This window comes from Ahaetulla prasina, chromosome 4 (assembly GCF_028640845.1).
Source record: "Ahaetulla prasina isolate Xishuangbanna chromosome 4, ASM2864084v1, whole genome shotgun sequence".
Classification (NCBI taxonomy): Eukaryota; Metazoa; Chordata; class Lepidosauria; order Squamata; family Colubridae; genus Ahaetulla; species Ahaetulla prasina.
Genome location: NC_080542.1, coordinates 22,751,209 through 22,779,175, shown reverse-complemented (window position 1 = coordinate 22,779,175; position 27,967 = coordinate 22,751,209). Strand labels below are relative to the sequence as shown.

The 27,967-nt window shown below is 43.0% G+C and overlaps 1 protein-coding gene across 1 annotated transcript; it reads left to right on the top strand.

Annotated features, from left to right (window-relative positions):
• Positions 1-27,748, top strand: MAMSTR (MEF2 activating motif and SAP domain containing transcriptional regulator). The gene is made up of 9 exons (XM_058182584.1): positions 1-25; positions 715-854; positions 8,768-8,884; positions 11,375-11,646; positions 14,533-14,680; positions 17,559-17,954; positions 25,497-25,634; positions 26,284-26,338; positions 26,650-27,748. Exons 1-9 carry the CDS (start codon positions 1-3, stop codon positions 27,093-27,095), a joined length of 1,737 nt encoding a protein of 578 aa, XP_058038567.1. The 3' UTR covers positions 27,096-27,748.
• Positions 27,749-27,967: the final 219 nt, after the last annotated feature.

Genomic DNA, 27,967 nt, shown 5'->3' with positions numbered 1-27,967 from the left:
ATGAATGATGACCCGTTGCAGGGACGTGCTGAGGAGTTTAACGGTTATCTATACGATAAAATCGTTCAGCTTCGGGATGGTCTGGATGGGGAGAAATAGGCTCAAGCTCAATCCTCCAAGACAGAGTGGCTGTGGATGCCGCATCCCGATACAGTCAGCTAACCGCGGCTGACCATCGGTGGCGAGTCATTGGCCCCGATGGAAAGGGTCCGCAACTTAGGCGCCCTCCTGGATGAACGGCTGTCTCTAGAAGACCATTTGACGGCCGCCTCCAGGAGAGCGTTCTACCAGGTTCGCCTGGTACGCCAGTTGCGCCTTTCTGGACCGGGATGCCCTATGCACGGTCACCACGCACTCGTGACGCCTCGCCTGGATTACTGCAATGCTCTCTACATGGGGCTCCCTTGAAGGGCATCCGAGGCTACAGTTAGTCCAGAATGCGGCTGCTGGTGATAGATGGAGCCCTCGTGGCTCCCGTGATAACACCCATCCTGCGAGGCTGCACTGGCTACCTGAGTTTTGATAACTGTGAGATCTCCAAGAACAGAAACTGATTAGACATTTATGAGGTAGATGAATCGATCATCAAACTCAATATAAAATAATTTTGTAGATAATAAAGGAACAGGATAGCATTTTCTTTTCACCCTACTGTGAGTCCCAAGTAACTCATCCTGACTTTCTACCTCTTTTTTTCCCCAACACCATCTTCAGATGCAGCCCATTGTAGAACCCCTGAGTCCTTCAACTTTGAAGAAGATCTTAGTAGTTCCTCTTCCTCCTCCTCCCCATGTTTTGCATTGTCTCCAGGAAGTGGCCAAGGAAATCCTTCCACTTCAGAAGCAGTTTTTCAAGTAAGCAACTTCTATATAGAAATCTGTGTGTGTGTATCTTTGTGTGCATTGTTGAAGTACTGTTTGATGAATGATGACCCGTTGCAGGGACGTGCTGAGGAGTTTAACGGTTATCTATACGATAAAATCGTTCAGCTTCGGGATGGTCTGGACCAAGATTGCAGTGATACGGGCGAGATGCGTGAGGGCGGTCTTGGTGACATTGTGTGGGATGAGTTTGACCCTGTGGCTCCCGAGGACATGGACAGGTTGTTGGGTAGGTTGAATGCCACCACGTGTTTACTGGACCCGTGCCCCTCTTGGCTGGTGCTGGCCACTCGAGAGGTGACACGAGGCTGGCTCAGGCGATTCTGACCGCTTCTTTGGTGGAGGTGTCTTCCGGCCGCCTTGAAAGAGGCGGTGGTGAGGCCCTCTCAAGAAGCCGTCCCTGGACCCGGCTGTTTTAGGTAATTATCGTCCGGTCTCCAACCTTCGCTTCGCGGCGAAGGTTGTAGAGAATATGGTGGCATATCAATTTCCCTTGCACCTGGATGAAACTGTCTATCTAGACCCGTTCCAGTCCGGTTTTCGGCCCGGTTACAGCACGGAGACGGCTTTGGTCGCGTTGGTGGATGATCTCTGGAGGGCCAGGGACAGGGGTTGCTCCTCTGCCCTGGTCCTATTAGACCTCTCAGCGGCTTCGATACCATCGACCATGGTATCCTGCTGCGCGGTTGGAGGATTGGGAGTGGGAGGCACCGTTTATCGGTGGTTCTCCTCCTATCTCTCGACCGTCGCAGTCGGTGTTGACGGGGCAGAGGTCGGCCCGAGGCGCCTCACTTGTGGGTGCCGCAGGGTCGATCCTCTCGCCCTTCTGTTTAACATCTACATGAAGCCGCTGGGTGAGATCATCAGTGGTTTCGTGTGAAGTACCAGCTGTATGCGGATGACACCCAGCTGTTTTCTACACCGGACCACCCCAACGAAGCTATCAAGTGCTGTCCCGGTGCCTGGAGGCCGACGGGTCTGGATGGGGAGAAATAGGCTCAAGCTCAATCCTCCAAGACAGAGTGGCTGTGGATGCCGGCATCCCGATACAGTCAGCTAAATCCGCGGCTGACCATCGGTGGCGAGTCATTGGCCCCGATGGAAAGGGTCCGCAACTTAGGCGCCCTCCTGGATGAACGGCTGTCTCTAGAAGACCATTTGTCTGATAACCATTTGTCTGATAACCATTTGTCTGATAACCATTTGTCTGATAACCATTTGTCTGATAACCATTTGTCTGATAACCATTTGTCTGATAACCATTTGTCTGATAACCATTTGTCTGATAACCATTTGTCTGATAACCATTTGTCTGATAACCATTTGTCTGATAACCATTTGTCTGATAACCATTTGTCTGATAACCATTTGTCTGATAACCATTTGTCTGATAACCATTTGTCTGATAACCATTTGTCTGATAACCATTTGTCTGATAACCATTTGTCTGATAACCATTTGTCTGATAACCATTTGTCTGATAACCATTTGTCTGATAACCATTTGTCTGATAACCATTTGTCTGATAACCATTTGTCTGATAACCATTTGTCTGATAACCATTTGTCTGATAACCATTTGTCTGATAACCATTTGTCTGATAACCATTTGTCTGATAACCATTTGTCTGATAACCATTTGTCTGATAACCATTTGTCTGATAACCATTTGTCTGATAACCATTTGTCTGATAACCATTTGTCTGATAACCATTTGTCTGATAACCATTTGTCTGATAACCATTTGTCTGATAACCATTTGTCTGATAACCATTTGTCTGATAACCATTTGTCTGATAACCATTTGTCTGATAACCATTTGTCTGATAACCATTTGTCTGATAACCATTTGTCTGATAACCATTTGTCTGATAACCATTTGTCTGATAACCATTTGTCTGATAACCATTTGTCTGATAACCATTTGTCTGATAACCATTTGTCTGATAACCATTTGTCTGATAACCATTTGTCTGATAACCATTTGTCTGATAACCATTTGTCTGATAACCATTTGTCTGATAACCATTTGTCTGATAACCATTTGTCTGATAACCATTTGTCTGATAACCATTTGTCTGATAACCATTTGTCTGATAACCATTTGTCTGATAACCATTTGTCTGATAACCATTTGTCTGATAACCATTTGTCTGATAACCATTTGTCTGATAACCATTTGTCTGATAACCATTTGTCTGATAACCATTTGTCTGATAACCATTTGTCTGATAACCATTTGTCTGATAACCATTTGTCTGATAACCATTTGTCTGATAACCATTTGTCTGATAACCATTTGTCTGATAACCATTTGTCTGATAACCATTTGTCTGATAACCATTTGTCTGAAATAGTGTAGGGTTTTCTGCCTGGGCAGGGGGTTGGACTAGAAGTCCTCCAAGGTCCCTTCCAACTCTGTTATTATTATTATTATTATTATTATTAAAGTGGAAAATCTCCAGGATATAGTGAGAAGCTCCTTGCTATTTGGAGGAATTGACTAAAAGTAGTGTTTTTCAACTTTGGCGACTTTAGGACGTGTGGACTTCAAATCCCAGAACTTCATGGCCAGCTGGGGAATTCTGGGAGTTGAAGTCTACACATCTTAAGGGCTCTGAGATTGAGGAACACTAATGGAAGCATTTGCCTTATATGACTAACGATTACATTTTCTTCCATAAACAAAGACACTGTGCTCTGACTGGTTCCTAGAATATCTTGATATATATGACTTTCCTATATGTGACTTATTCATTTAGAGAGCACAGAGAAAGGTCTTTATTTCTGCCTCCAGTGAGAATTGTTGCTCCATATCCACCCAAATATACGATATTATTTATTTTTAAATTTATTTAATTGTGCAGGGCTGAGCTAGATTTTAAATTATTGGTTTTAAATTGGGTTTTATTTGATATTTTAATTCTAAATTTACGGGCTTGTTAGAATCAGTTTTTTAATTGTTTTATATTGTATTTATATGTCTTTTAAATGCCTGTACACCGCCCTGAGTCCTTCGGGAGATAGGGCGGTATATAAATTTGAATAAATAAATAAATAAATAAATAAATGAAACAGTATGATAACCATTTGTCTGATAACCATTTGTCTGAAATAGTGTAGGGTTTTCTGCCTGGGCAGGGGGTTGGACTAGAAGTCCTCCAAGGTCCCTTCCAACTCTGTTGTTGTTGTTGTTGTTGTTGTTGTTGTTGTTGTTGTTGTTGTTATTATTATTATTATTATTATTAAAGTGGAAAATCTCCAGGATATAGTGAGAAGCTCCTTGCTATTTGGAGGAATTGACTAAAAGTAGTGTTTTTCAACTTTGGCGACTTTAGGACATGTGGACTTCAAATCCCAGTCTCCTGGTGATTGGCCCAAAGTCACCCAGCTGGCTTTCAGGCCTACACAGGACTAGAACTCACAGTCTCCTGGTGATTGGCCCAAAGTCACCCAGCTGGCTTTCAGGCCTACACAGGGACTAGAACTCACAGTCTCCTGGTGATTGGCCCAAAGTCACCCAGCTGGCTTTCAGGCCTACACAGGGACTAGAACTCACAGTCTCCTGGTGATTGGCCCAAAGTCACCCAGCTGGCTTTCAAGTCTAAGGCAGGACTAGAACTCACAGTCTCCTGGTGATTGGCCCAAAGTCACCCAGCTGGCTTTCAGGCCTACACAGGGACTAGAACTCACAGTCTCCTGGTGATTGGCCCAAAGTCACCCAGCTGGCTTTCAAGTCTAAGGCAGGACTAGAACTCACAGTCTCCTGGTGATTGGCCCAAAGTCACCTAGCTGGCTTTCAGGCCTACACAGGGACTAGAACTCACAGTCTCCTGGTGATTGGCCCAAAGTCACCCAGCTGGCTTTCAGGCCTACACAGGGACTAGAACTCACAGTCTCCTGGTGATTGGCCCAAAGTCACCCAGCTGGCTTTCAAGTCTAAGGCAGGACTAGAACTCACAGTCTCCTGGTGATTGGCCCAAAGTCACCCAGCTGGCTTTCAAGTCTAAGGCAGGACTAGAACTCCACCTTTCCTAGATTCCTCTCTCCTTCCCTCCCTCCCTCCTTCCCTTGCCCCTTCTCCTCCCCCCCCATGAACCAAAATAGTGATAGTGTAACTTGTACAGCTCATTTTAGCAACTATGATTCATGGATGGGCTTTTCTGGCCTTCACCTTTATTAAACAGCCAGGGTTCAAATTATGGGGAAGAAGTTAAATGCAATGTGATATGGTGAGAAGACAAAATGAGTGATAGCCTTTGTGGCCTCTGGTATTAATACAAATGATTGCAATCCAGATGGAGCAGTGCAGGTGTGTCTCTACTGCGAAATGTTGCAGTATGTAGGGCTTTCTTTTCGGGCTGTGACATTCTACTTCTAATAAATTTTTCTGGAGGTTTCCCAGCACCCCTTCAGACTCTGCATCCTATGAATTGGAATAATCCTGCTGTTTACCGTGGGGTTTTTTTTTCCACCATTAAAAAAAAGAAGTAAATCTTGCATTCTTCCGTAGCTGGCCTGACATCTTTTATGTGCTGTGCTGCTGTTGCTTTTAATGCCTATAAGCAAAAACACTGACAGTCTGAAGGCTGGAAATAGAATAATCGAACAACCTGGTGAAAATGCTCTATTCAGCTGCAATTTCTCATGAAGTTTTATTGAATACAGGCAGTCCATAACTTATGACCACAATTGGACCAGGATTTCTGTTGCTATGCAACACAATTGTTAAGTGAATCACACTGAAGGTGTTCATTGAATGAGCTGTCATTAAGTGAATCACACTGAAGGTGTTCATTGAATGAGCTGTCATTAAGTGAATCCAGGTTCCCACATTGACTTTGCTTGTCGGAAGCAGACAAGGAAGGTCACAGATGGTGATCACAACACCCTGGGATGCTGCAACAATTGTCAACGTGCTGGTTGCCAAGCATCCAAATTTTGATCACATGATTTTGAGGGTGCTGCAACAGTTGTGAGACCAATCATAAGACATTTTTTTCAGGGCCATTGTAACTTCAAACTGTTATTAAAAGAACGGTTGCAAGTTGAGGACTACCTGTTCTGTACTGTAAAATATTAAAATGTCTAGTGTCAGTTGGTTATTATGCTACTGCTTTCCATACATCCTGAAAAAATTGGCTCCTAAAGTTCATGATTTACTTCCTTGTACCACGATATTAATTCCTCAACATTTCTCTATCTTTTATTTACTCATATTTTTTAATCTTGGGGCTGTGGCTTTGATGAGCATAAAAATGCAGCGGCCAGGCTCAGTTGACAAAAAGGCCTTTATGGTTTTGTTAAAGTAAAAGAAGTTTTGCTTTATTTTATTGGCTCAAATTTATAAATGAAGACTCTGGGTAGCATCCAGTATTAAAAACAAGAAAAAAAAATAACAAAGAAAAGAAGGGGGGGTGGAATTCATACTGTTGTGTAGAATGAAATAGGACCTAACCCTGGAGGCAAAGCCAGTTTATTAAGACCTTTCAAACTGGGTAAGGGAGGGGCCAAATGGATGGATGTCCCAGAGGGCAGGTCCTGCAATAGAGAAGACTCATTTCCAGGATCCCATCAAATGATATTGTTCAATTGGTGGAACCCAGAGCAGGCCAACTCTCTGTAATCAGACAGCTCAGGCAGAAAGTATTGGGAGGAGAGATTGTCTCAAGTAAGTCAATTTACTCCCATCCTCAAGTTCAACTTAAATAATGGGAATCAAGTTTTATTTAAAAGCCAGGAAAGAGACCTCTGGCATTGAAGAATACATTAGGGTTTTGTGTGTGTGTGTGCGCGCGTGTACATGTGTGCTCATATGTATGTATATTTGAGTCTATGTGTCTGTCTGTGTGGTAAACTGCTGCCCTCTGCAGGACAGTTTGAAATATTGTTGAACTAGGAGCTGAGGTCCCTAATGTGGCAAATGCCTCCTTGATATTCCAGCCCTCATTTATAAAAGGTAAAAATTCCCTTCACACATATGTGCTAGTCTAGGGCAGGGGTCTCCAACCTTGGCAATTTTAAGCCTGGAAGACTTCAACTCCCAGAATTTCCCGGGCTTAAAGTTGCCAAGGTTGGAGACCCCTGGTCTAGGGGGCAGTGCTCATGTCCGTTTCAAAGCCGAAGAGCCAGCACTGTCCGAAGACATCTCCTTGGCCGGCATGACTAACACCAAAGACGACGGAACGCTGTTACCTTCCCACCAAGGTGGTCCCTATTTTTCTACTTGCCAGCTTCTGCCAACCTAGTCCTCATTTATAGGTAGTCCTTAACTTACAACCAGTTGCCTAGCAACCATGGAATTTACAATAGACTGCCAAAAACAGTACTTACAACCCGGATTCAGTTTCAACAGCTATGCCCCCACCCCACCCCTTGAGAGGATCAGCAGTCCGCATTTAAGGTCATTAGCAGCATCCTGAGGCCATGTGACCACAGATTTACTATAGTTTTTCCAAGAAATAGGCATTTGCTTCTGGTTTTCAGCAAAAAACACCCACTTCAAGAGAGAGGGAGGAAGGAGGGAGTGAGGGAAGGAGAGAGAGAGAGAACAATGCTGGCTGCAACTGCTCCACAAAGGTGCTTCATTTTAATTTATTTTATTTATTTATTTAGTTTGTCAAACGTGTACGAGATTTCAGATATAAGTATAAACATGGATATGAACAGAGGAAATGGGTACAAATAAATGGGGATAGTAGGCTAGGTACACTGGTGCACTTACGAACACTCCTTATATACCTTAGGAATGATGTGAGGTCCACAGTAGACAGTTTAAGGTTAAAGTTATGGGGGTTTGAGGATGTAACAACAGAGTCTGGTAGAGCATTCCAGGCATTGACCACTCTGTTGCTGAAGTCATATTTTTTGCAATCGAGTTTGCAGCAGTTTACCTTGAGTTTGTATCTCTTGTTTGCTTGACCATGCTGTTCACTTAATGATTGCAGATTTGCTTAACAATTGCTGCAAAAAAAGTCATAAAATTGGGTCAGTCACATGATGGCTTGCTTAATGACAAGTATCACTTACGATTTCTGGGTTCTATAACGGTTGTAATAGAGGATTACAGGTCAAGCACTACCTGTAAGCTTCATGTTTAACTTATTTTAATTTTAAGACAAGTTATAAAAAGTTGGCAGGCTATAAAAAGAACTGTTGGTGATGAAAATCAACTTGTTTTCCAGGGATTTTTTTGGATTCTATGTGCAAATGTTTTACAAAATAAAAATGGGTACTAGCCATCATGATACCCATAGGCATAGCCATTCTATGAATATGTATCCACCCCATGGCAGCCATTTTCTTTGAGCATCCATAAATGCTTACCATCTTAAACTGTCATAGATCCTTGGCATGAAATAATAGCAATTAGGGAATTTAGGAACCATGGGGTAATGGGTTCCAACATGCGGTCTGTGGGGTTCTTACTTTATGAATTCACTACTCTGGTTTATTCACCAAACCACGGTTTAAAGAACAAGGTCAATGTGCAAAACTCAGCACTGTATACCGGTAAGTGTTTTTTGTCAGGGCAACCTGATCTACCAGTTATGGGACGGAGCATACTGCTTCTGTTTTCGCCTTTCAGTCCCAATCCAGGAGCCTTCACAGGCAGTCACTTTCGTGACAAACTATTTTTGTGTTGAATTTATGTTTTACCTACAAAGAAATAAAGGGAGACTAGTATAGATGTATTTCAAGCTACTTAGCTCTCATTAGCTAGCCATACCCTTCTGGGATTCAAACCCAGATTCTAAATAGAGCTAAATAGCTTGAAGTAGATCTACACTAGTGTCCCTTTATTTCTTTGTTGGTAAAACGTAAAATTTAACTCAGTACTGTATATGTAAGAGCCAACATTTTTGAGTTTTATCTTTCTTCCTGCAGCTGGACCTGCCCCCAGTCCTGGTAGATCAACAGCCTGCTGTCACTTCATCTACCTCTGATGCTGAGTTCTCTCTCCAAGGGGGAAACCTCCTCAAGCCCACAATTTCACTCCCGAAGGTAGGCATGGGTCATTGGCAGAGGACACCCCAGTGGGAACATTGCTGGATAAAGTCTTTTCCACCATTTTTCACAGAGAAAATGATCAGCCATGGCTTGCTGGCATGATTTTGCAAGGCTCTACAGTGGATATGCTCTAGGGTCCTGCCTTGAGATACAGGGTTGTTGCAACCATGGGTATCTTCAGGAAATGGTCACATTTTATCTGATTATTTTTTTAAAAAAAAAATCCTTATCTTAATATTTTTATGGTTTAGTTTTTCATGTATTGCAACATCCCTTTAGTGAGACAGGAAGCATATTAGATACATAGATAAATGATAGAAAATAGAGGATGGATGGATGGATGGAGAGAGAGATGATGATGATGAAGAAGACAGACAGACAGATGTCAAAAGGCTGGCTGCTACTGCTTCATCAAAGCTGCTCCATCTTAATTTTTGTAGTCTCCCTGTGGAGACTAAAGCTGTAAATTCTCCCTCCCCTGGTGTTCCTGCCTCATTTGTAGGCAGAGAAAAATTGGGTAAATGTGGATAAAATTTAACTAATTTTAGTTCATGATGGCAGTGCTGTACCGATTTTTAGCTGGCACATTGTTTTGTTTTTTTACTCCATTCTGCATGGATTATTGTTGAGAAGGCATTTCTGTAAAGGGAAGCACAGCAGCTGCCGGCTATGAGTAGCCACAGGGAGGAATTCCACTAATTCTGATAACCTCTGCAAATCAGTTATAGGACAGGAAAGGATGGGACAGGATGGGAAGGGAAGGGAATCGAAGGAAAGGAAAGGAAAGGAAAGGAAAGGAAAGGAAAGGAAAGGAAAGGAAAGGAAAGGAAAGGAAAGGAAAGGAAAGGAAAGGAAAGGAAGAAGGGAGAGAGGAGTGAGGAGAGTTGAAGAAAGGAGAGGATTTTGTGCTGATTTTGCCCTAACTTCCCTGTCTTCAGCTGAATGTAGTCAGAAAATAAAAGGTAACCCCATGTTCATTCCAAATTGCAAAACGTTACATTAACTAAAATTTCTCCAGCCTGTATAGGCCAGTTTTGTCCTGAATTCTCCCTTCCATTTTGTAAAAATTATAGTTTGCTGAATAAGTCATAGTTACTGCTGGGCTACCGTTCCCGGCAATTCCAAGCAGCATGATCAATTTTCAGGGAGGATGAAAACAACATCTGGGGTGCCTCAGGATTCGCACTCCTGCTAGGAAGTTGTTAACTTTCCATCTCCTTTCCTCCTCTCGGTCCTGCTGCACAAGAGTAACACATTCAGCATCTGAAGCCTCCCCAGGCATGCAAGGGCAGTCAAGGAGAAATGCTGAGACTTAGTTTGCTAAAGTTTGCCTGTTTGCATCAGGCATGTGTGTTATTTATTTATTTCAAAGTATACCCCAGCTTTCCACACTCGGGGAAGCAAATGGAGAAATCCACATATTTAAAAAATTGAAACTTGTCCAAATGTGCTGTTACAATATTATAAATGCCCTAAGAACCACCCCCTGGTATTCTTCTTAATTTTAATAGAATAGAATAGAATAGAATTTAACACTAATCAAGTCAAATTTCCCCAAACTTATTTTCTCAGCATCTCCAATTTCACCAAATAGTAGGTGTGTACCAGAGAAGTTACTATTTTATGATATGAGGAGAAGCCTACTTGAGGAAGCTGGGCCTCAGGAAAGCTGTACCTGAATTATCTTCAGTACAGAGAGTCCTTGATTTATGACCGAAAGAAATCAGGGCAATTAAATGGATGGAGTGGGAGTGGCTTCATTATTAGGGAGCCATAAGGTTAGAAAAGGGAAAGCAAGGACATTATCGAAGCTTCGCAACCCCAGCAAGAAAAGCACAGAAGGCATAAACACAAACCTATTAACTATTATATATAAAAAAGGAAAATGTAATTTCTACCCTTCATCTAGACCAAGGGTAAAATGCTCCCGGTTCGGACCGGATCACCTGATCTGGTAGCAATGGCTGCAGGTGGTTCTGAGAACCGGTAGCAAAAATCCCTGGCCCCACCCCCTGCCCCAGCTGAGCCGCGTGATCATCAGAGTTGGTTTTTTTTTTTACTTTTAAAAGCATGTTTTCTTTGGTCAAAAAAATGCTTTTAAAAGTAAAAAAAAAGCCTTTGATGATCGAGCGGCTCAGCTGGGATCATCAGAACCCTTTAAAAGCTTTTTTTTAACAACCTCTTCAGCCGAAAAGGCTGTAAAAAAAAAAAAGCTTTTAAAAGGCTCCTCTGGCGATCCCAGCTGAGTTGCCTGATTGCCAGAACCTTTAAAAAGCATGTTTTCTACAAGCTCTTGGCCGGAGAGGTTGTTTAAAAAATCCTTTTAAGAGGTTAAAGCCAGCAAGGGGAATTCCGGGATTTGAAGTCCACACACCTTAAAGAGATCACCGCTGAGAAATCCTAGATTCTCTCCCTGCTCTGGTCCACAGACATCCCTGAGCCATCTTTACTTTCCTTCCTTCCTTTTTCAATCCCGCTCTCTAGGCCTTACACAAAGTTCCTGAGGCCAGAAAGGCACCTCGACCCAAAAAGGCCAAGGAGCCCCGGCCCAAAGTCAAGAAGCTGAAGTACCACCAGTACATGCCTCCCGATCAGAAGGGGGAGCAGACTCCCTTGCCCATGGACGCCGCCTACGCTCACCTCCTGCAGCAACAGCAGGTTTTTCTGCAGCTCCAGATCTTGAATCAGCAGCAGCAGCCCATGCCCACCTCCCCAGCAACCTTCTGCGTTCAGGCTCTCCACGCCGTTCCCGCCAGGTAAATCTTGGCTTTGCCCTGACAATTCCACAGGTATGATTTGCAAGCAGGTTCATCTGCAAGGGCGAGCCAAAAAGTGGAAAGGAGACATTGCTCTTCTGCCCTTGCGCATGTCCTCTGGAATTTTTTTTCCTCCTAAAATTAGGATCTCCCCTTGTTGGCCTTTGAGAAGACATAGTTATGTGCCCTGAGCGGGTGGGGGCTTACCTGGCTGGGTCAACATCTTTAGATTATATATTTCTCGGCAGCTACAGGGAGTCCTCAGCTTAAGCCACAATTGGGACCAGAATTTCTGTTGCTGAGCAAGGTGCACTGAGTCGCGCCTTATTTTATGATCTTTGTGGCCACAGTTGTTAAGCAAATTACTGCAGTCGTTAAGTGAATCCACATGGTCATCAAGCATGTGGCTTCCCCCACTGACTTTGTTTGTTGGAAGCTGGCTGGGAATGTTGCAAATGGTGATCCCTGGATCCCAGAACATAGCAACTGTTGTAAATATATGCCAGTTGCCCAAGTGCCTGAATTTGGATCACGTGACCAAGAGGATGTTGAGATAGCCATAAGGGTAAGGACCCATTGTAAGTCACTATGTTCGATGCTGTTATAACTTTGAACAGCTGCTAAATGAATGGTTATAAATTGAGGAGTTTTTTTGGTCTTTAATTTGTCTTTTTAATTTTTCTTTTTATATCGTGGTTAACTGGTAAATGGTTGTGTGCGGCCCAGAGTCGCTGTTTGAAATGGGCAGCTATACAAAATAAAGGAATAAAGAGGCTGGCCAAATTACTGTGCAATTATTCCCTGTACATGTCTTGACTTTTTTGACCACGCTTGCCGTCTTGCAGATAGTGCCCTGTTTGCCATGGGCTCACTCTTGATTCATGGCACAGCTTGCTGTTGGGTGCTGCTAAAACATGTATATTTCTTTTGCTAAAATCCCCCAAGAAACTCGCCACTTATTCTCTACTTCAAGGAATTGCTCTCCAATTAAGATTAAAGTGTGTGTTGCTTTCCAATTAAGCAAGGAACATGCCGCTATTTTTATTTCTTTGACTTTTTGGCTTTGGGGAAAGATGCCCCAGAAGTGCAAAAAGCAGTGTTAAATTAACTGACCATTTTTATTAAGTACCAGAATTCAGAATTAGTTAGTTACTCAAGAGAAGCATCTGCTGAAATTAGTCATGGTGAATTCACACAAGTCCCAATAATTGCAATGAGACTTAATTGCTATTAGCATAACCTGAATACCTGTCCACCAATTCTAGAAACAACTAGAAAGAACCTGAAGACCCTGCCTTATATTCCTTTTTATAGTTAACACAACAAAGAAAAATGAAACAGGAAAGTTAGTTAGTCAAGGTAACAGTAACCCCTCTCCTTGCACAGTAAATCAACTACAAAGCTTGTTAGAAGTTAGATAACCAGATGCCGGCTGACACTAAGAATTTTTTTCTTATCAGGAGATAGTCCCCAGACATCCTTCTGTAAATTATCTTTTCAATTTAGGAATGTTAAAAGCTATCTAATCAATCCATACAACTATAGGATAAAAGTGAACCTGAACATAGAAAATAAGTCAAATTAAAATACAAAGTATCTATCTTAGTTCACAAGTTACAAAATCTACTTCATGTGCCCCTCACTGAAGGAATTCAGCTCCCCTTGGAAGGCAGCTGTTTCAACCAATCCCCGGAGATGAGGTGGAGTGCTGTTGAATTTGCAAACTTCCCTACCAGCTTCCCCGTTGACTCTCTGGGGAAACTGGTAGAGAAGATTGGAAATGGTAATCATATGATTGCAGGACGCTTGGCAACCAGCCGTATATTGCCAAACATCCAGATTGCAACAGGTTGGAAACAGAGTGGTATTCAGCCGGTTCAGACCGGTTCGCCTGAACAGGTAGCGGAAATCACGGTTGAGCCCGCCCACCCTCCCTGGCTCTGTTTCCATCCTATTGAGGCACGTTTTTGAGGCCAGGAGCATGCATGGAAGGCGCATGCGCAAGCAAAGCGCAACGCCCGGAAGGCCAGGTGCATGCATGGAAGGCAGGCACGCCCGTGAACCGGGTGTGTGCATCCATGAAGCGAGCGCACGCGCGAGCGATGAACCGGTAGTAACATAATGTGAAACCCACCGCTGGTTTCCAGGCATCCAGATTGTGATCATGTGACCACAATGATGGTGTTGCAAGATTTTGTAGTGGCGACCAGGGAGTGCTTTTCAGACCATAAAGCACCATTTCTAATGCTGTTGTAATTCCAAACTGTCCTTACACAAAAGGTTACAGGCTAAGGTCTACCTGTACATGTATTATAATAAAATTCTGTTCACATTTGGACAAATATAATACAATATTTTATTTTGCTGAAGTCTTATCCTTCACTCCTTATTCTGGACCATTTCAGCTGGAATGCCACATCTATCTTTAATGTTAGGAAGTTTCTCCTCTGTCTTAAGAACTGTTGAAGGCTGGTTTACAGCTGATTTGGTGAATTGTTTTATTTGTCTTTACAGAACTGTCTTTTATTCCTCCTTCAAACAACCTGGAAAGAATGGATGGGTCCCTTCGTCCTCATTTGTTCTTCTCAATAATCTTGTGAGGGACTTTGGTGGGGAGCCACTGATCAGTTTAAAAGCAGCCTTTCAGTTTCTTTACTAAGTGAAAATTCAAACCTATGGCTTCCAGTTTATGCTACCCCAAATAATAATAATAATAATCAGTTTAACCTGCATGCGGTCCAACTTTCAACAAATTTAGACATCTGTTAGGTGGACTAATATCATTTTGTTCTTATATTCTGAGGCAAAACTGTCCAGAAGCTATAGACCCTTGTTTATTTTCTTTCTCTGCTTCTCTCTCTCTCTCTCTCTCTCTCTTTAACCCAGCACTGCCTCAGAGCAAATTCTGAATTTCCCTGGGACTCCGGCTCCCACAAGTGGGCCTCCAACGCTCCCTCTTCCTTCTCCAGCCACCCCAATCTCCTCTTTGCCACCAAAACCGGAACTCTTACCTGCCAACTTAGAAGAACTCACGGTAGGTTTGGGGGGTTTATTGGCTCAAATCTCCTAGCCTGATGTTAAGCAGATTACTGGCAAAATAGTGATTAAAGGCCCAGGAGCTATCGACATGGAAGAACCATCACCCCATTCACAAATAGAGAATAGAATAACTTTATTGTCATTTTAAATCGGAATACATTAAAATGAAATTTCGTTGCATGCAGCTCTCAAAGAGTTACCATCTCCAATATATACTACATAAATATGACAAAATAAATAAATACAAAATTCTGCATATACCCATATATATTATATGATTTGCAGCCAAGGGAAAGGAACCAAAAGAGCTGTAAGTGGGCAGATGTGAGAGCCAGTTTGATGTGGTGGCCTAAAGATTTTGTTCTAAAAAACCAGAAAACTTAATTCTAGTCCCACCTTAGCATGAAAGCCAGTTGGGGGACCTTGGGCCAGTCACTCTCAGCCCAACCTACCTCACAGGGCGGTTGTTGTGGAGAAAAATAGGAGGAAAGGGTATTAGATATGTTTGCTGCCTTGAGTTATTTATAACAATAATAAAGGCAGGATCAAAATATAATAAATAAATATGTCCTATGGGGAGAAGAGGTAATAGGGAACCAAAAAGTAAACCAATACAATTTGCTTAGTTGTGTTCAAGTTGACGTTGTATAGCTGTCTTTTCCCTGCATTGAGGATATGACGGTTATCATATCATTCCCCGTCTGATCTCTGAGAAAAAGCAAGCCAGGGAGCTGAGTTTGGCCTCCTCAGGACCTTCTGGGGAAGGAAAGGGGATCCATGACAAGACCAGTGGCTTTCGTTTCCCATTTTTCTCTTCCCAGGGAAAAAAAGGTACAATTGGGAAGAGATTGGGAAATGCACCAAAATGGGTATTCCAACTATGTTTGCTGTGAAGGAGAACCCAAACCCCAGTTCTCTGTGAAATCCACATTAGTGTTGTGTCACTGTGTACTAGTTGTGCATGCATGTGCTTCTGGAGGTCACAGCTAGATTGCAGGCAGCAACGTGGAAGGGCTGGTAGCCTGTCCTGCAATCTCAACCTATCAGGCCATCAATGACTCGAGATACTTTGATGGTTACCTTGGTTACCATGGAAACCCAAAAGCAGAATACAAGTCGACTTAAAAATCACAATTGGGATCAGAATATCTGTCTTAAATTGTAACTTGAGTCAGGCCTGATTTTATGACAATTTTTACAACAGTAGTTAAGTGAATCACCAGTTATTAAACGAATCCGTGGTTGTTAAGTTGTGAAATATTTGAACACGGTAATCGCAAGTGAGAACTCATTCTTCCAAATGGCTGTTTGATGCTGGGAACTGGCAGAAAAAAATTGAAAATTGCGATTGCGTGACCGCAGAACACTGCCACCGGTCTTAAAGGCAAGCTGGTTGCCAAGCATCCAAGTTGCGATCATGTGACCGCGGGAGTGGTGATGCAAAAGTCATAAGTGTGAGGACCAGTCATAAATGCGAGGACCAGGCTTTTTTTTCAGCACTGTCATAACTTCAAATGCTCCTTAAATGAATGGTTGTAAATCGAGGATTATCTGTTGATGTGGGGAGTCTTCTACTACCAACCCAGCCACAGAATGCTGCTGAGCAGCAAGGAGGCTGGTACCCCGGCAGCCATCCCAACTCTTCCCTTCAGCCAGAGCGCCTCACATCTGGTTATCTGCTAAGAGAAGCCTCTGAAAGGCTCTAACAATTCATGAATGACAACAGCCATCACTCCTCCTCTCCCCTGGGGTGCACAACGTCCTCCCAAGATAAGCTTATAAATAATGGAGGCTTTGTGACATGCCGACCTGCTATTCTATAACAACAGCTGAAATCCAGGACTGTAGAGGATCTGATAGCCAGGCACTGAAGGTGGAAACCAAGGGTGAGATAGCGGGAGCACTTTCAAACATGGGGCATGATGTCCCTGAGTGCAGTCCGCCTGCAGAGGCCACACGCGGCCCGCCCAGGCTCTGTTTTTGGTCGTGACGGCCTCCTGGAGCGAGGAGGCTGCTCCATTTCCACTGGCAGAGGGTTCCAGGAGGCTGTCGCAACTGAAAATGGAGCTTCAATGAGTGACGTCAAGCTGGCCACACCCACACACACCCCCCCCGAGGTCAAACACAACCCTGATGTGGCCCTCAATGAAATTGAGTTTGACAGCCCTGAATTAAGCCAACCTTCAGAGGTGACAAGAGTCCAACTTCTTTTTAGAAACCTTGAGAGATAGAGTCTGTCGTGTCTCCTCTAAAGAACCAAATCTGGAACATTTTTTCACTGCTCGTGGAAATAGGGAGCATAAACATCCAGCCCTTCCTTTGGCTTCCCGCTTATTTCATACCTTTTCTTTCTATGCTAGGACATTTAGTTTTGCTCTGCGGGAAGTTTTTCACTGAAAAGTGAAATAAAAGTGCATGAAACGAATCATAAATACAGGTACAGGTAGTCCTCGACTTACAACAGTTCATTTAGTCACTGTTCAAAGTTACAACGGTACCGAAGACTGTGAGGACCGTTTTTCACAGTTATGACCTTTGCAGCATCATGTGGTCATTAGGCAAACCTGCTTTCCCTCATTAACTTTGTCAGAAGCAAGCTTGGAAGGTTACTTAGGGTGATCACATGATCCCAGGAGACTTGCAGCCATCATAAATTACATGCCAGTTGCTGGCTACCTGAGTTTTGATCATGTGACTATGGGGATGCTTGGAATAGTTGTAAGTGTGAACACCTGTCATAAGTCACCTTTTCAGTGCTGTCATAATAACTTCAAATAGTCGCTAAGTGAATGATGAATCGAGGACTAGCTATACCGTAATCTACCATCTCTTTCTTCCCTTTCATTACTTGTGGTGATGATTTTGCTTCTCAGGTCTCCGAACTCCGCCAGCAGCTCCGTAAAAGGGGCCTTCCTGTTTCGGGCACCAAGCCAGCTCTGCTGGAACGTCTCAAGCCTTACCAGGTGGCCCGGGTGAAGCCCCCACCTGTGCCACTCCCCAGCACCCGCCTAGCACCTTCTGAGTTAGAAGAAGAACCCCAGGCCCTGCAGGAGAAGCAGCGGGTGGTGGAGAATTTGGCACTAAAGCTCCATCAAGAGCTGAAGCATCACGACAGCGACCCACGCGAGGAGCTGGAACTGCACAAGCAGATCAAGAATCGCCGGAAGGGAGCACTGCAGTCACCTGGCCGGCAGGAGGTTCCGCCCCCTCCGTACATCCCCAAGAGAGAGTGCACCAAGGAGGGAGGGGCCCCCGAAGACAGGTTCATGGTAAGCAAGGCAGCGTTCCTTGACTAGCCTGAAAAGGAACCACGTAATAGGACCATGGGGGTTTGCTTGTAAAAGGGATAGCTATCTAATAGATCAAAGAAAATCTTGGGAAATAATTCCGATAGAACGATGGGTTGTACGAGTCTACGAATATCAGTGGGAATCTGCAGATCAGCAGCCTGCTTCTAATGAAGCAGAAGCTTCCTGAGATCCCAAATCAGGGTACAACATTATCCCTCCCCAACCCTGCATACAATACTCAATATGGAAATTTCATGTAGTTATGGGGAGCAAAGATCATCAATTTATCTAATCCTCTTCAAAACCAACCAGAAGCCTATCTTGCAGCAAAGACTTTCCAAGGGTTTTTAAATCCATTCATTTATTTAGTCTGCTCACTTATTCATGCCAGGATAATCAAAGAGAGGAACCCAGAGGCATCAAAAAAGTCCAGATTAATTGGTTTTTAAGGGTTATCTTTTCATTAGATAAGCTGCCCAAGTTCATTTGGGAGGCCAATAGACCTTCTAGCAATACAATAGCAATAGCACTTAGACTTATATACCACTTCATGGTGCTTTACAGCCCTCTCTAAGCGGTTTACAGAGTCAGCATATTGTCCTCAACAATCCTCATTTTACCAGCCTTGGAAGGATGGAAGGCTGAATCAACCTTGAGCCAGTCAGGATCGAACACCTGGCAGTGGAATGCAGAGTTAGCTTACAATACTGCATTCTAACCACTGTGCCACCAAAGCTTCTACATTTAATAAAATCAATAAATAATAAGTAAGATGGCAGCCATGACCATGTAACTGAACCGACCCTTTTTGATATGTGCATGTCAAAAGGGACCGGGCGCCCTGAAGTATTAATCTTGATTTTTTTGATTCCCTCATGGTCCCCCCCCCCCAGAAGAACCCCCCCAATGCTTATCATCCCTCTGAGCTGAAAAATGACAGATGCTTTTTGCTTTCCTGTATGAAAATCCTTTGACTGAGTCACCTGTTTCACTCTGAGTCCAGGAAATGTAGCCTTCTGTAACATCTTTCCCTGGTTTGATTCCCCCCACCCCAATTCCAAGATATTTTGGATTTTGGCTGCTGACCAGCACACCCCAGGAATTAAAAGGTTGATTGAACATTTCTGGGGGAACTCTTGTGTTTGCTATTTCATAGGAAACATAAGAAAATTAAATAACGTAAGCAAATGTGACACAAAATAGGTTGTACGTCTAAGTCAGCAGACTAGGTGAATTTCAATTTGCAGGTGTTGCCATTTCTATCCTCTCAAAAAAAAACTATTTTATCAAAGTAAATTTTACTTCCAAGTAGCTCCATAGTTTCCAAGAGGTCCCTAACTGAGGGAGGCTATATCGTTTTTTACTTATTACTAAATAAATTATCCTTAGCTGAATCAAGTTGTGGAAATCTGTGTTCATCTGGTGCTCGTAGGTATTGATAAGAAGCTATGCTAGTGCCTTGTGTGCTAGGATATCAGTGTGCAAATGATGCAGACCACATAAGTCACAACACTTGTGTGTGATGACATCATGATGGATCTGTCATTACTTTCCCCATCCTCCAAGGATACCCATGTGATTTCCTCCATTCTATCTGATCTCCAGGTGGATAAAATTACACTTTGGGCTGTTCCTCTCTTCCAAACAAGGATTGGAACAAAGGTAGCTAATTAGTCCCTAATTATATTAATTATGGAGATAGTGATAGATTTTATTTTCCTGGGCTCCAAGATCATTGAAGATGGGGACTGCAGCCAAGAAATTAAAAGATGCTTGCTCCTGGGGAGGAAAGCTATGACAAATCTAGACAGCATACTAAAAAACAGAGACATCGCCCTGCCAACAAAAGTGTGTATAGTCAAGGCTATGGTTTTCCCAGTTGCAAGGTAGGGCTCTGAAAGTTGGACCATAAGAAAGGCTGAGCACCAAAGAATTGAGGCCTTTGAACTCTGGTGCTGGAGAAGACTCCTGTGAGTCCCTTGGACTGCAAGGGGAACAAACAAGTCTGTCCTAGAGGAGATCAACCCTGACTGCTCTTTAAGAAGGCCAGATCCTGAAGAGGAAACTCAAATATTTTGGCCTAGTGGTGAAATCCTCCTTGGCTCACCACCATTTCGCTGTCCTCACATGCGTGGTGCATGCCAAAAGCACACTGCGCATGCACATGCACAGCTCAAGCCAAAAGCACACTGTGCATGCATGCACAATGTGCACCATACGCGCGCTTCACACAGAAAAAGACTTCACTAGATAAGTAGAACAGCACAGGGAGGGGAACAGCTGTGTCCTGCGATTTAGCTTTGCTAGAAAGCAGGATTTCCCTCTTTCTAGTGAAGCTAAACCGCACAGCACAGCTTATCGTTGGAAATACCGGTTTGTCCAGACTGGTAGTTTTTATCACTACCGGGTGAACCAGTAGCATTTCACCTCTACTTTGGCCACCTAATGAGAAGGAAGGACTCACTAGAGAAGAGCCTAATGCTGGGAAAGATTGAGGGCAAAAGAAGAAGGGGACGACAGAGAACAAGGTGGCTGGATGGAGTCACTGAAGCAGTAGGCATGAGCTTAAATGGACTCCAGAGGATGATAGAGGACAGGAAGGCCTAGAGGAACGTTGTCCATGGGGTCGCGATGGGTCAGACACGACTTCACAACAAACAACAAATATTAATGATATTAATTAATATAAGATAATTAGTCCCTTAATTATCTTAGCAATCTTCTAGCTATATACTGTAGGTAGTCCTCAAATTATGACCATAATGGGCAGGTCCATTATGATCATAAATTGTGACAGTCATAACTTTGATCATCCACGTGACCAACCTGATTTTGCAACATTTTTTGTGGTGGTTGTTATGTGAATATGGCAATCATTAAGCAAACCAATGGTTTTTTTATGGGTCGGTTTTGCTCAAAATCAATTTTCAAAAAACCTTCATAAAATGCGGTCAAGTGATGGCTGTATGCTAAAAACAACCATACATGCAGGCCAGTTGCCAAATGTGGTCAGGTGACTATAGGGAAAGTTGTTGGAACTTTGAATCCAGGTCAGCAGTATTCCCATGGATGTCCGTCGTAACTTGAATGGTTGTTAAGTGACCAATCCTAAATGGAGGACAACACTGTACAAGAACAGGATAGCAGCAAAATATTAAAGGTCATAGAGAACCATTACCTACACAACTTCTGGCATTTAGCAGGGAAAAATTTAAAGGCTGGTTCTCTGCATTATTTATTTATTCATATTCTATTTATCTAATTTATATGTTCACCTTTTGTGGGCAATGCCCATCACAGATGAGACCCCCAAATAAATTATGATCAACAGAATGACAGTAAAACACGCCTGCCTCATTTAGTGACTGTTTGCAGTATGATAATGATGAAAAAGTAACTTTATAACCAATCCTCTCTTCTATGACCTTCATTGGTCTTTAAAGCAAAGGAAAACGGAAGTAAGATCATTAGTACAGTTCAGTTGCAGTTACAATTAGACATCACTTCATTTAAGGACCAAGTTGCTGATACCCATGGGAAGCTCCCATCGCATTCATTGACAATACTGACAGGAGAGGCCATTCATCATGACTTTTGTCTATACTGAGAGGTCCTTTAGTTCCCATCTCTTAGTCCCAAGCCCCCTCCCTCCTTCATCCAATGAAAGGAAACAGTGGCAGATCAATCAATCATAGAATTAACATTTGTGTATTCATATCAGTAAAAGTATGTGTGAGAGGTACTTCCTGGTTTCCACATTGTGTGAGAAGTCAGTTGATGGACATGGAGAAACTAGTGGTGTGGCTAGTGAGAGCAAAAGGTTAACTATTTAGTTCTCTAAGGCAAGGAGGTTAATTACTTTGTTAGCAGGAAAGAGGTCAGGGCAATTAACCGGATAGGGTGGGAACAGCTACATGGTCAGAGAGCAGAAAGGTTAGAAAAGGGACAAGCAAAATCATTATTGAGGCTTTGCAGCACAGCAGGAAAAGCACTGAAGACCTGAAAACAAACCTATAACTACTATATATCAAATAAAGAGCCATAAGTTCTACCAACTACCAGTGTTAATCAACCTGGGTAACTTTAAGGTGTGGACAATTTTGTATAAGATTGATTGAGCCAGGGGTGAAATGCTCCCGGTTCGGACAGGATCAACCTATCCGGTAGCGATGGCGGCGGGTGGTTCGGAGAACCCTGCCCAGCTCTCCGGCTGAAGAGGTTGTAAAAAAAAATTGCTTTTAAAAGGCTCTGCTGATCCCAGCTGAGTTGCCTGATGGCCAGAGGCTTTTTTTTTTCTGTTAAAGGCAAAAAAAAATGCTTTTAAAAGAAAACAAAAGCCTCTAACAATCAGGCAACTCAGCTGGGATCGGCAGAGCCTTTTAAAAGCATTTTTACCCCTCTTCAGCCAAAGAGGTTCTAGAAAAAATGCTCTTAAAAGTAAAAAAAAAAAGTTGGCCACGCCCAACCAGTCACATTACCCCCAAGCCACGCCCACAGAACCGGTAGTAACAAATTTACCATTCTCTGTTTCATCCCCAAGTGTAATTTGGCCTTTTCAGTATTGAAATGCAGGAGCATTTTCACTTTGCTTTGATAACTAGGCTCTTCTGTTAACATTTATGCCAGCAGTTAAACTACCCCACAGGTGTATCTGCCCATAAATCCCCAAGGCACCTGGGCTCCCAGTTTCAGTGACACAGTGTCACCTTCCCAGGCACCCAAGATGAGGTCCAATGATGTCCTTAGTTCCACCCTTGTAGCCAGCATGGACAAGAAAGCTCCAGGTTGCAGATATTCAGCATTGAGGTTCCAAAAAACCCTGGTTCAATGTTAAGATGACATGTTAAGAGTGGTCTCCAATCCTTTAAGGACTTAGGTCCCAAGAGGATCTGCTATTGGAGAGATCCATACCCATCAATAAAAGAGACTGGAAAATCTCTCTGGGTCACCATCCATTAAAGTGGATTCTGCTCCAGTATTTATTATCCAATGGTTCTCAAACTTTTCTTCGCCACAACTCCCCTTTAAATACTTTTTGTGGCCACGGACTTCCGAAACTTAACTCAAGATTTAAATCATAACATTTCTTCAGGCCTTTACGGACCCCTTGTAACAACATTGCAGCCCAAGGGTCCACAGGCCACAGGCTGAGTACTATTGTATTCTTAGGGGACAAATAAAAGATGGTGGTGATATACAGTTGGTGGTTACCATGGTGGGACCCAACCTTGTAGGGTCTTCTAGCTTCTGAGTGTGGGTTGCTTGTTGGTCTCCTGTTTGGGATGCCAGGATGAACGAGATCAATCTACACCTGCCTTCTTCTGCTTCCTTTGTATCCCTTTGGACCTGTGCTTGGCTCGCTTACCTGACATACGTCTTTTCAGTCCTCCTCTATTTGACTTAGGTGGTTAAATATGATTCCAACATCTCAAATTTACTGCACCATTGTGGAATAGAAAAGCTAGAAAGTGTTAAAATGCCAGATTGTTTTCAGGGCTTTACAATGTGGAGAGGAAAAATGCAATTTCCTTTAGGAAAAGTGGCATGGAGAGGTTAACTTGTTCATTTAAAAGTTCACATGTTGGTGAGCCTTTCAGAATAATTTTCTGACACCACCCAACTCTCCAAAGAGACTCTGGCAGCTAACATAAAATGAAAGCAATAAAGGGCAATAATTAATAACAACACAGATAAGGCAGAACATACTTCCTGGGCCATCAAATCCACTATGCTCCAGCTAGATCTGAGATATTTAGCAGTCCAACCGAAATGCCCAAAGGAAAAATTGACCAACGGGTTAATTGAATTTCAGAAGAGTGATCAATCCAAAGAGTGGGGGCTGCCAGAGCTAAGGCATACTTCCTAGGACCCACCAAATATTACTGTCACAAGGAAGGGACCTAAAGCTTATCCAGTCAGAGAGCATGAGATGGGCCATCATAACTAGAGAGAATGTGGTCCCATAAATAGCCTGCTCCTCTGCCATGCGAGGCTTTACAATAAGCACCTTGAATTGCATCTGGAAGCCCATTAGAAACTTGTGAAGCAGTAATGTTACATGGAAGGATTGTGATACATCCATAACTACTACAAGCTGCTGCTTGTTAGACCCATTGTAGATAGATAGATAGATGATAGGTAGGTAGGTAGGTAGGTAGGGAGAGAGAGAGAGAAAGAGAGAGAGAGAGTAGAGTGACCCTTCACAAAAAGGGTCTCATGCCCAGCTATACCTATCTATCTATCTATCTATCTATCTATCTATCTATCTATCTATCTATCTATCTACCTACCTACCTACCTACCTACCTACCTACCTACCTATCTATCATCTATCTATCTATCCATCCATCTACCATTATCTATCCTATCTATCTATCTATCTATCTATCTATCTATCTATCTATCTATCCATCCTCCATCTATCTACCGATCTACCTATCATCTATCTATCTATCTATCTATCTATCTATCTATCTATCTATCTATCTATCTATTTATCTATCTATCTATCATCCATCTATCTACCTACCTGTCATCTACCTACCTACTTACCTATCATCCGTCTGTCTGTCTGGGAGTTGAAGTCCACAAGTCTTAAATTTGCCAAGGTTGGAGATCCCTGTGCTAGATCAATGCCACCTAACTTATACTTGACATTCTGATTATGTTTACCAATATGTAAGACAGAGCATTTATTAATCAAAATTTGAAGTTGCCAAATAGATGACCATTCAGACACATAGTTGAGATCACTTTGCAAAGAACAGAATTATCTGTAGAATTGAATAATTTTACATCTTCGGCAAAAAGAACAAGATTGCTTTTAAGTTGATGACATAAATCCTTGGTATAGAGCAAAAAAAGTGTGGGACTGTAGGGCAGAGCATCTGAAATCCAAGTCTTTTGTATTTATAGTGGCCATTCCTGTCCCTACCTTGCAGCCATGGCGCAACTGAAACCCAAGTAAGCACATTTCCATCAGGGGAACCACCTTGCCTAGCCAGGTTTCTGTTACACATGTCCGGTTGATCCTCTCATCCATTATTGACTCATGCATAAGATCAGTTTTATTACAGAAGAACTTAGTATTGATTAAGTAACAATAGCTGACATCCAGGGCTTCCAAGGCTCCATGCACAGGCAGCTGGAACACAGGATTTGTAGAAAACAGCAAAACCATGCTACTTGAGAATGATGTATCTACTGGCATATCTTCCCCTGCCCATCCCCACCTTGGTGTTCTCACCTGCCCTTCATCCCCACAACTTGCCAGCCTTCCTGATCACTGTCATCTCTGTCTCCAGCCCAAGGCTCCCTTCCATACACAGGACTCCAGGACCCTCCTGCTTGGTACTCACTCAGTGTCAGGCATTTCTGCCTAGTACTTATCAGAGTCATTATGAAAAAAATAGCTTGAGACCAGGGCTGTTGGGTTTTTTTATGTGTAATATTAAGCCAGTAGGGCATTTTGCCAGAAGAAATCAAGTAGAAATTTTAACATTTCTTCCACTTTCTTACTAGGTTTTATGCCCCACCACGTGTGAGCCAATCCATTCTGATATGGAGCTGCCCCTCGAGATTACAGCCAGCCCTCCTGATCCAGCCCCAGCCAGCCGCTCCCTTGAGGAAGAACTGCAAGAGGCCATTCAAAAGGCTCAGGTACTATTTGGGGGCATCTCTTTCAGTCTTTCTTGTAGATTATCTGACCTTGCTTTGCACATAAGCTGTCCTAGAGGAAATGGCTACTTTGGCTTGCAAAAGTTCTCCAGGCTCTTTAATTCCTTGTTCCAGTGTAAATAATAGCAACATGGAACAAAGGTATGGACAGCTCTGGAAGGATGAATCCTTCTGAATTCCTCCAACTCTTTTCAGGGTTCCTCTGTTTCCATAGAGAGAAGGAACAGTCTTCTCCTGCTGAATGTCCTTTGCTGTGCTTATAGCATAAAGCTTGCATTGGCTTTTCCCAAAGGTGCTTTTTCAAGGGGCAACTGGACTTTCTGGGTTTTTCTTTGAAGATGTTTCGCTTCTCATCCAAGAAGCTTCTTCGGCGCTGAAAAACTCTCAGAGCTGAAGAAGCTTCTTGGATGAGAAGCGAAATGTCTTCAAAGAAAAACCCAGAAAGTCCAGTTGCCTCTTGAAAAAGCACCTTTGGGACAACCATGAACTGGATGACTGAAAATCTCCATAGACTTGCATTGGTTCGAACATTGGTTTGGAAGCTCAGCAATTATAGTTGTACCAGAGCGTGTTCTGGCTTTGTTTTTGAGACAGACACTAAGACACCTTCTCTTTTCTTCCCTTTCTATAGCTGGTGCCAAGCCAATCCATTGAAGAGATTTTAGAGGAACCACTGATGTGTACAGGTAAGATGATGGCTCTGTTTTGTTTTGCAAACTGCAGTCAGGACTAGCTCATGTAGCCGAATTAATAAGAGAAAAAACTGTCAGAAACAAAGATGGAGCAATATAGGTTTTGAGAAAACAGGAGTCGTATGTTTGGGAAAGGGTGGGTTAAAGAGACAGTTGCTCCTCAGATGGCCACAACCACATGATCCAGTGCAAAATCCCAGTGTGGAAACATAATCTGTAGTTTTGCTTTTTAGCTTAGAGCTAGGAAGTTTGGGGTGCGGGTGCGCTATTATGTCAAAGTGTGCCCTCTGTTTTGTGGCTTCTAGATGACATTCTACAAGCACCTGTCTTGACCCCAGAGGTTTCTGATCAAGTTTCCTTGTCCCCATTGGTCCACCAAGAAGCATCACCACCCAAGAAATCCTGCTCCAGCAATGAGCCACCATTGGTGCCTTCTGCCATCTTTGATTTTCCGGGACCCTACGATTTCCTTTCAACAGCCTCCTCTTCATCTGCATCACTGGATTCTCTGTCCTCTGTTTTCTCCCCTGACTCTCTGGAGATGCCACCATCTCCTCCAGATATCTGGCAAGGAAGTGGGACCCGTGCTGGATTTGACCCTGTTGATTGGCTAGAAGCCTTGACCTCGGGTTCAGCATCAGGTCTCGGCTCTGCCAGTCCGGTTGGTAGCAGCATCTTCTGTACAGACCTTTTTGATTCTTCTGACTTGGGTGTCAATCACATGATAGACCTAATGGTGGAGCAGTGGTAGTAAGGGCACCAACCACAGTCTGGTCCCCAACGCTTGATGGAAAAGGGGAAGGGTCTTCTTTTTATCCTAAAAGGTCATCATGGCACTAGAATCCAGCTAGATTGGGCAATAATACTAACATCAAGCTTCATTGTACATGGTCTTCTTTCTGCTAATGACATGTCCAATTGCTCCCTTGGAAGAATGAAGCCATTATTATCTGGATGGTGTCAGTCTGTACTCATCTTGGATGGCCAGACATGTCAGAAATCCTGGCATTCACTTTGGAGAGATAAAACCAGGGATGAAATCTAAAAATTTTCCCTACCGGTTCTGTGGGCATGGCTTAATTGGTGGGCATGGCTTGGTGGGCGTGGCCAATAACAATAAATAATAAAAATAATAAACAAAGTATAAAAAAACAATAAGAGGTACCAAAAACCACTTTACACACACACAACACAACACAACTGACTCATACACAATGTAAAAGCAGCTGCACTTCACACTTCACATAGCCACAAAAAGCTCAAAAACCAACTTTCATACTTTACACACACACAACACAATACAACACAACTGACTCACACACAATGTAAAAGCAGCTGCACTTCACACTTCACACAGCCACAAAAAGCTCAAAAACCAACTTTCACACTTTACACACACACAACTAACACACACACACACACACACAATATGCCACATACAGCTTTCTGAGATTTTGTGTGTTTGTGTAGTTAGAGTGAAACACTACAGAAATACACCAAATCTCAGAAAGCTGCACAAATATTTTATTGTATTATTTTATTTTATTTAATTGTGAACTTCAAATCCCAGAGTTCCTCAGTCAGCAAAGCCAGCCAGTTGATCACCGAGGAAATAGATTAGCT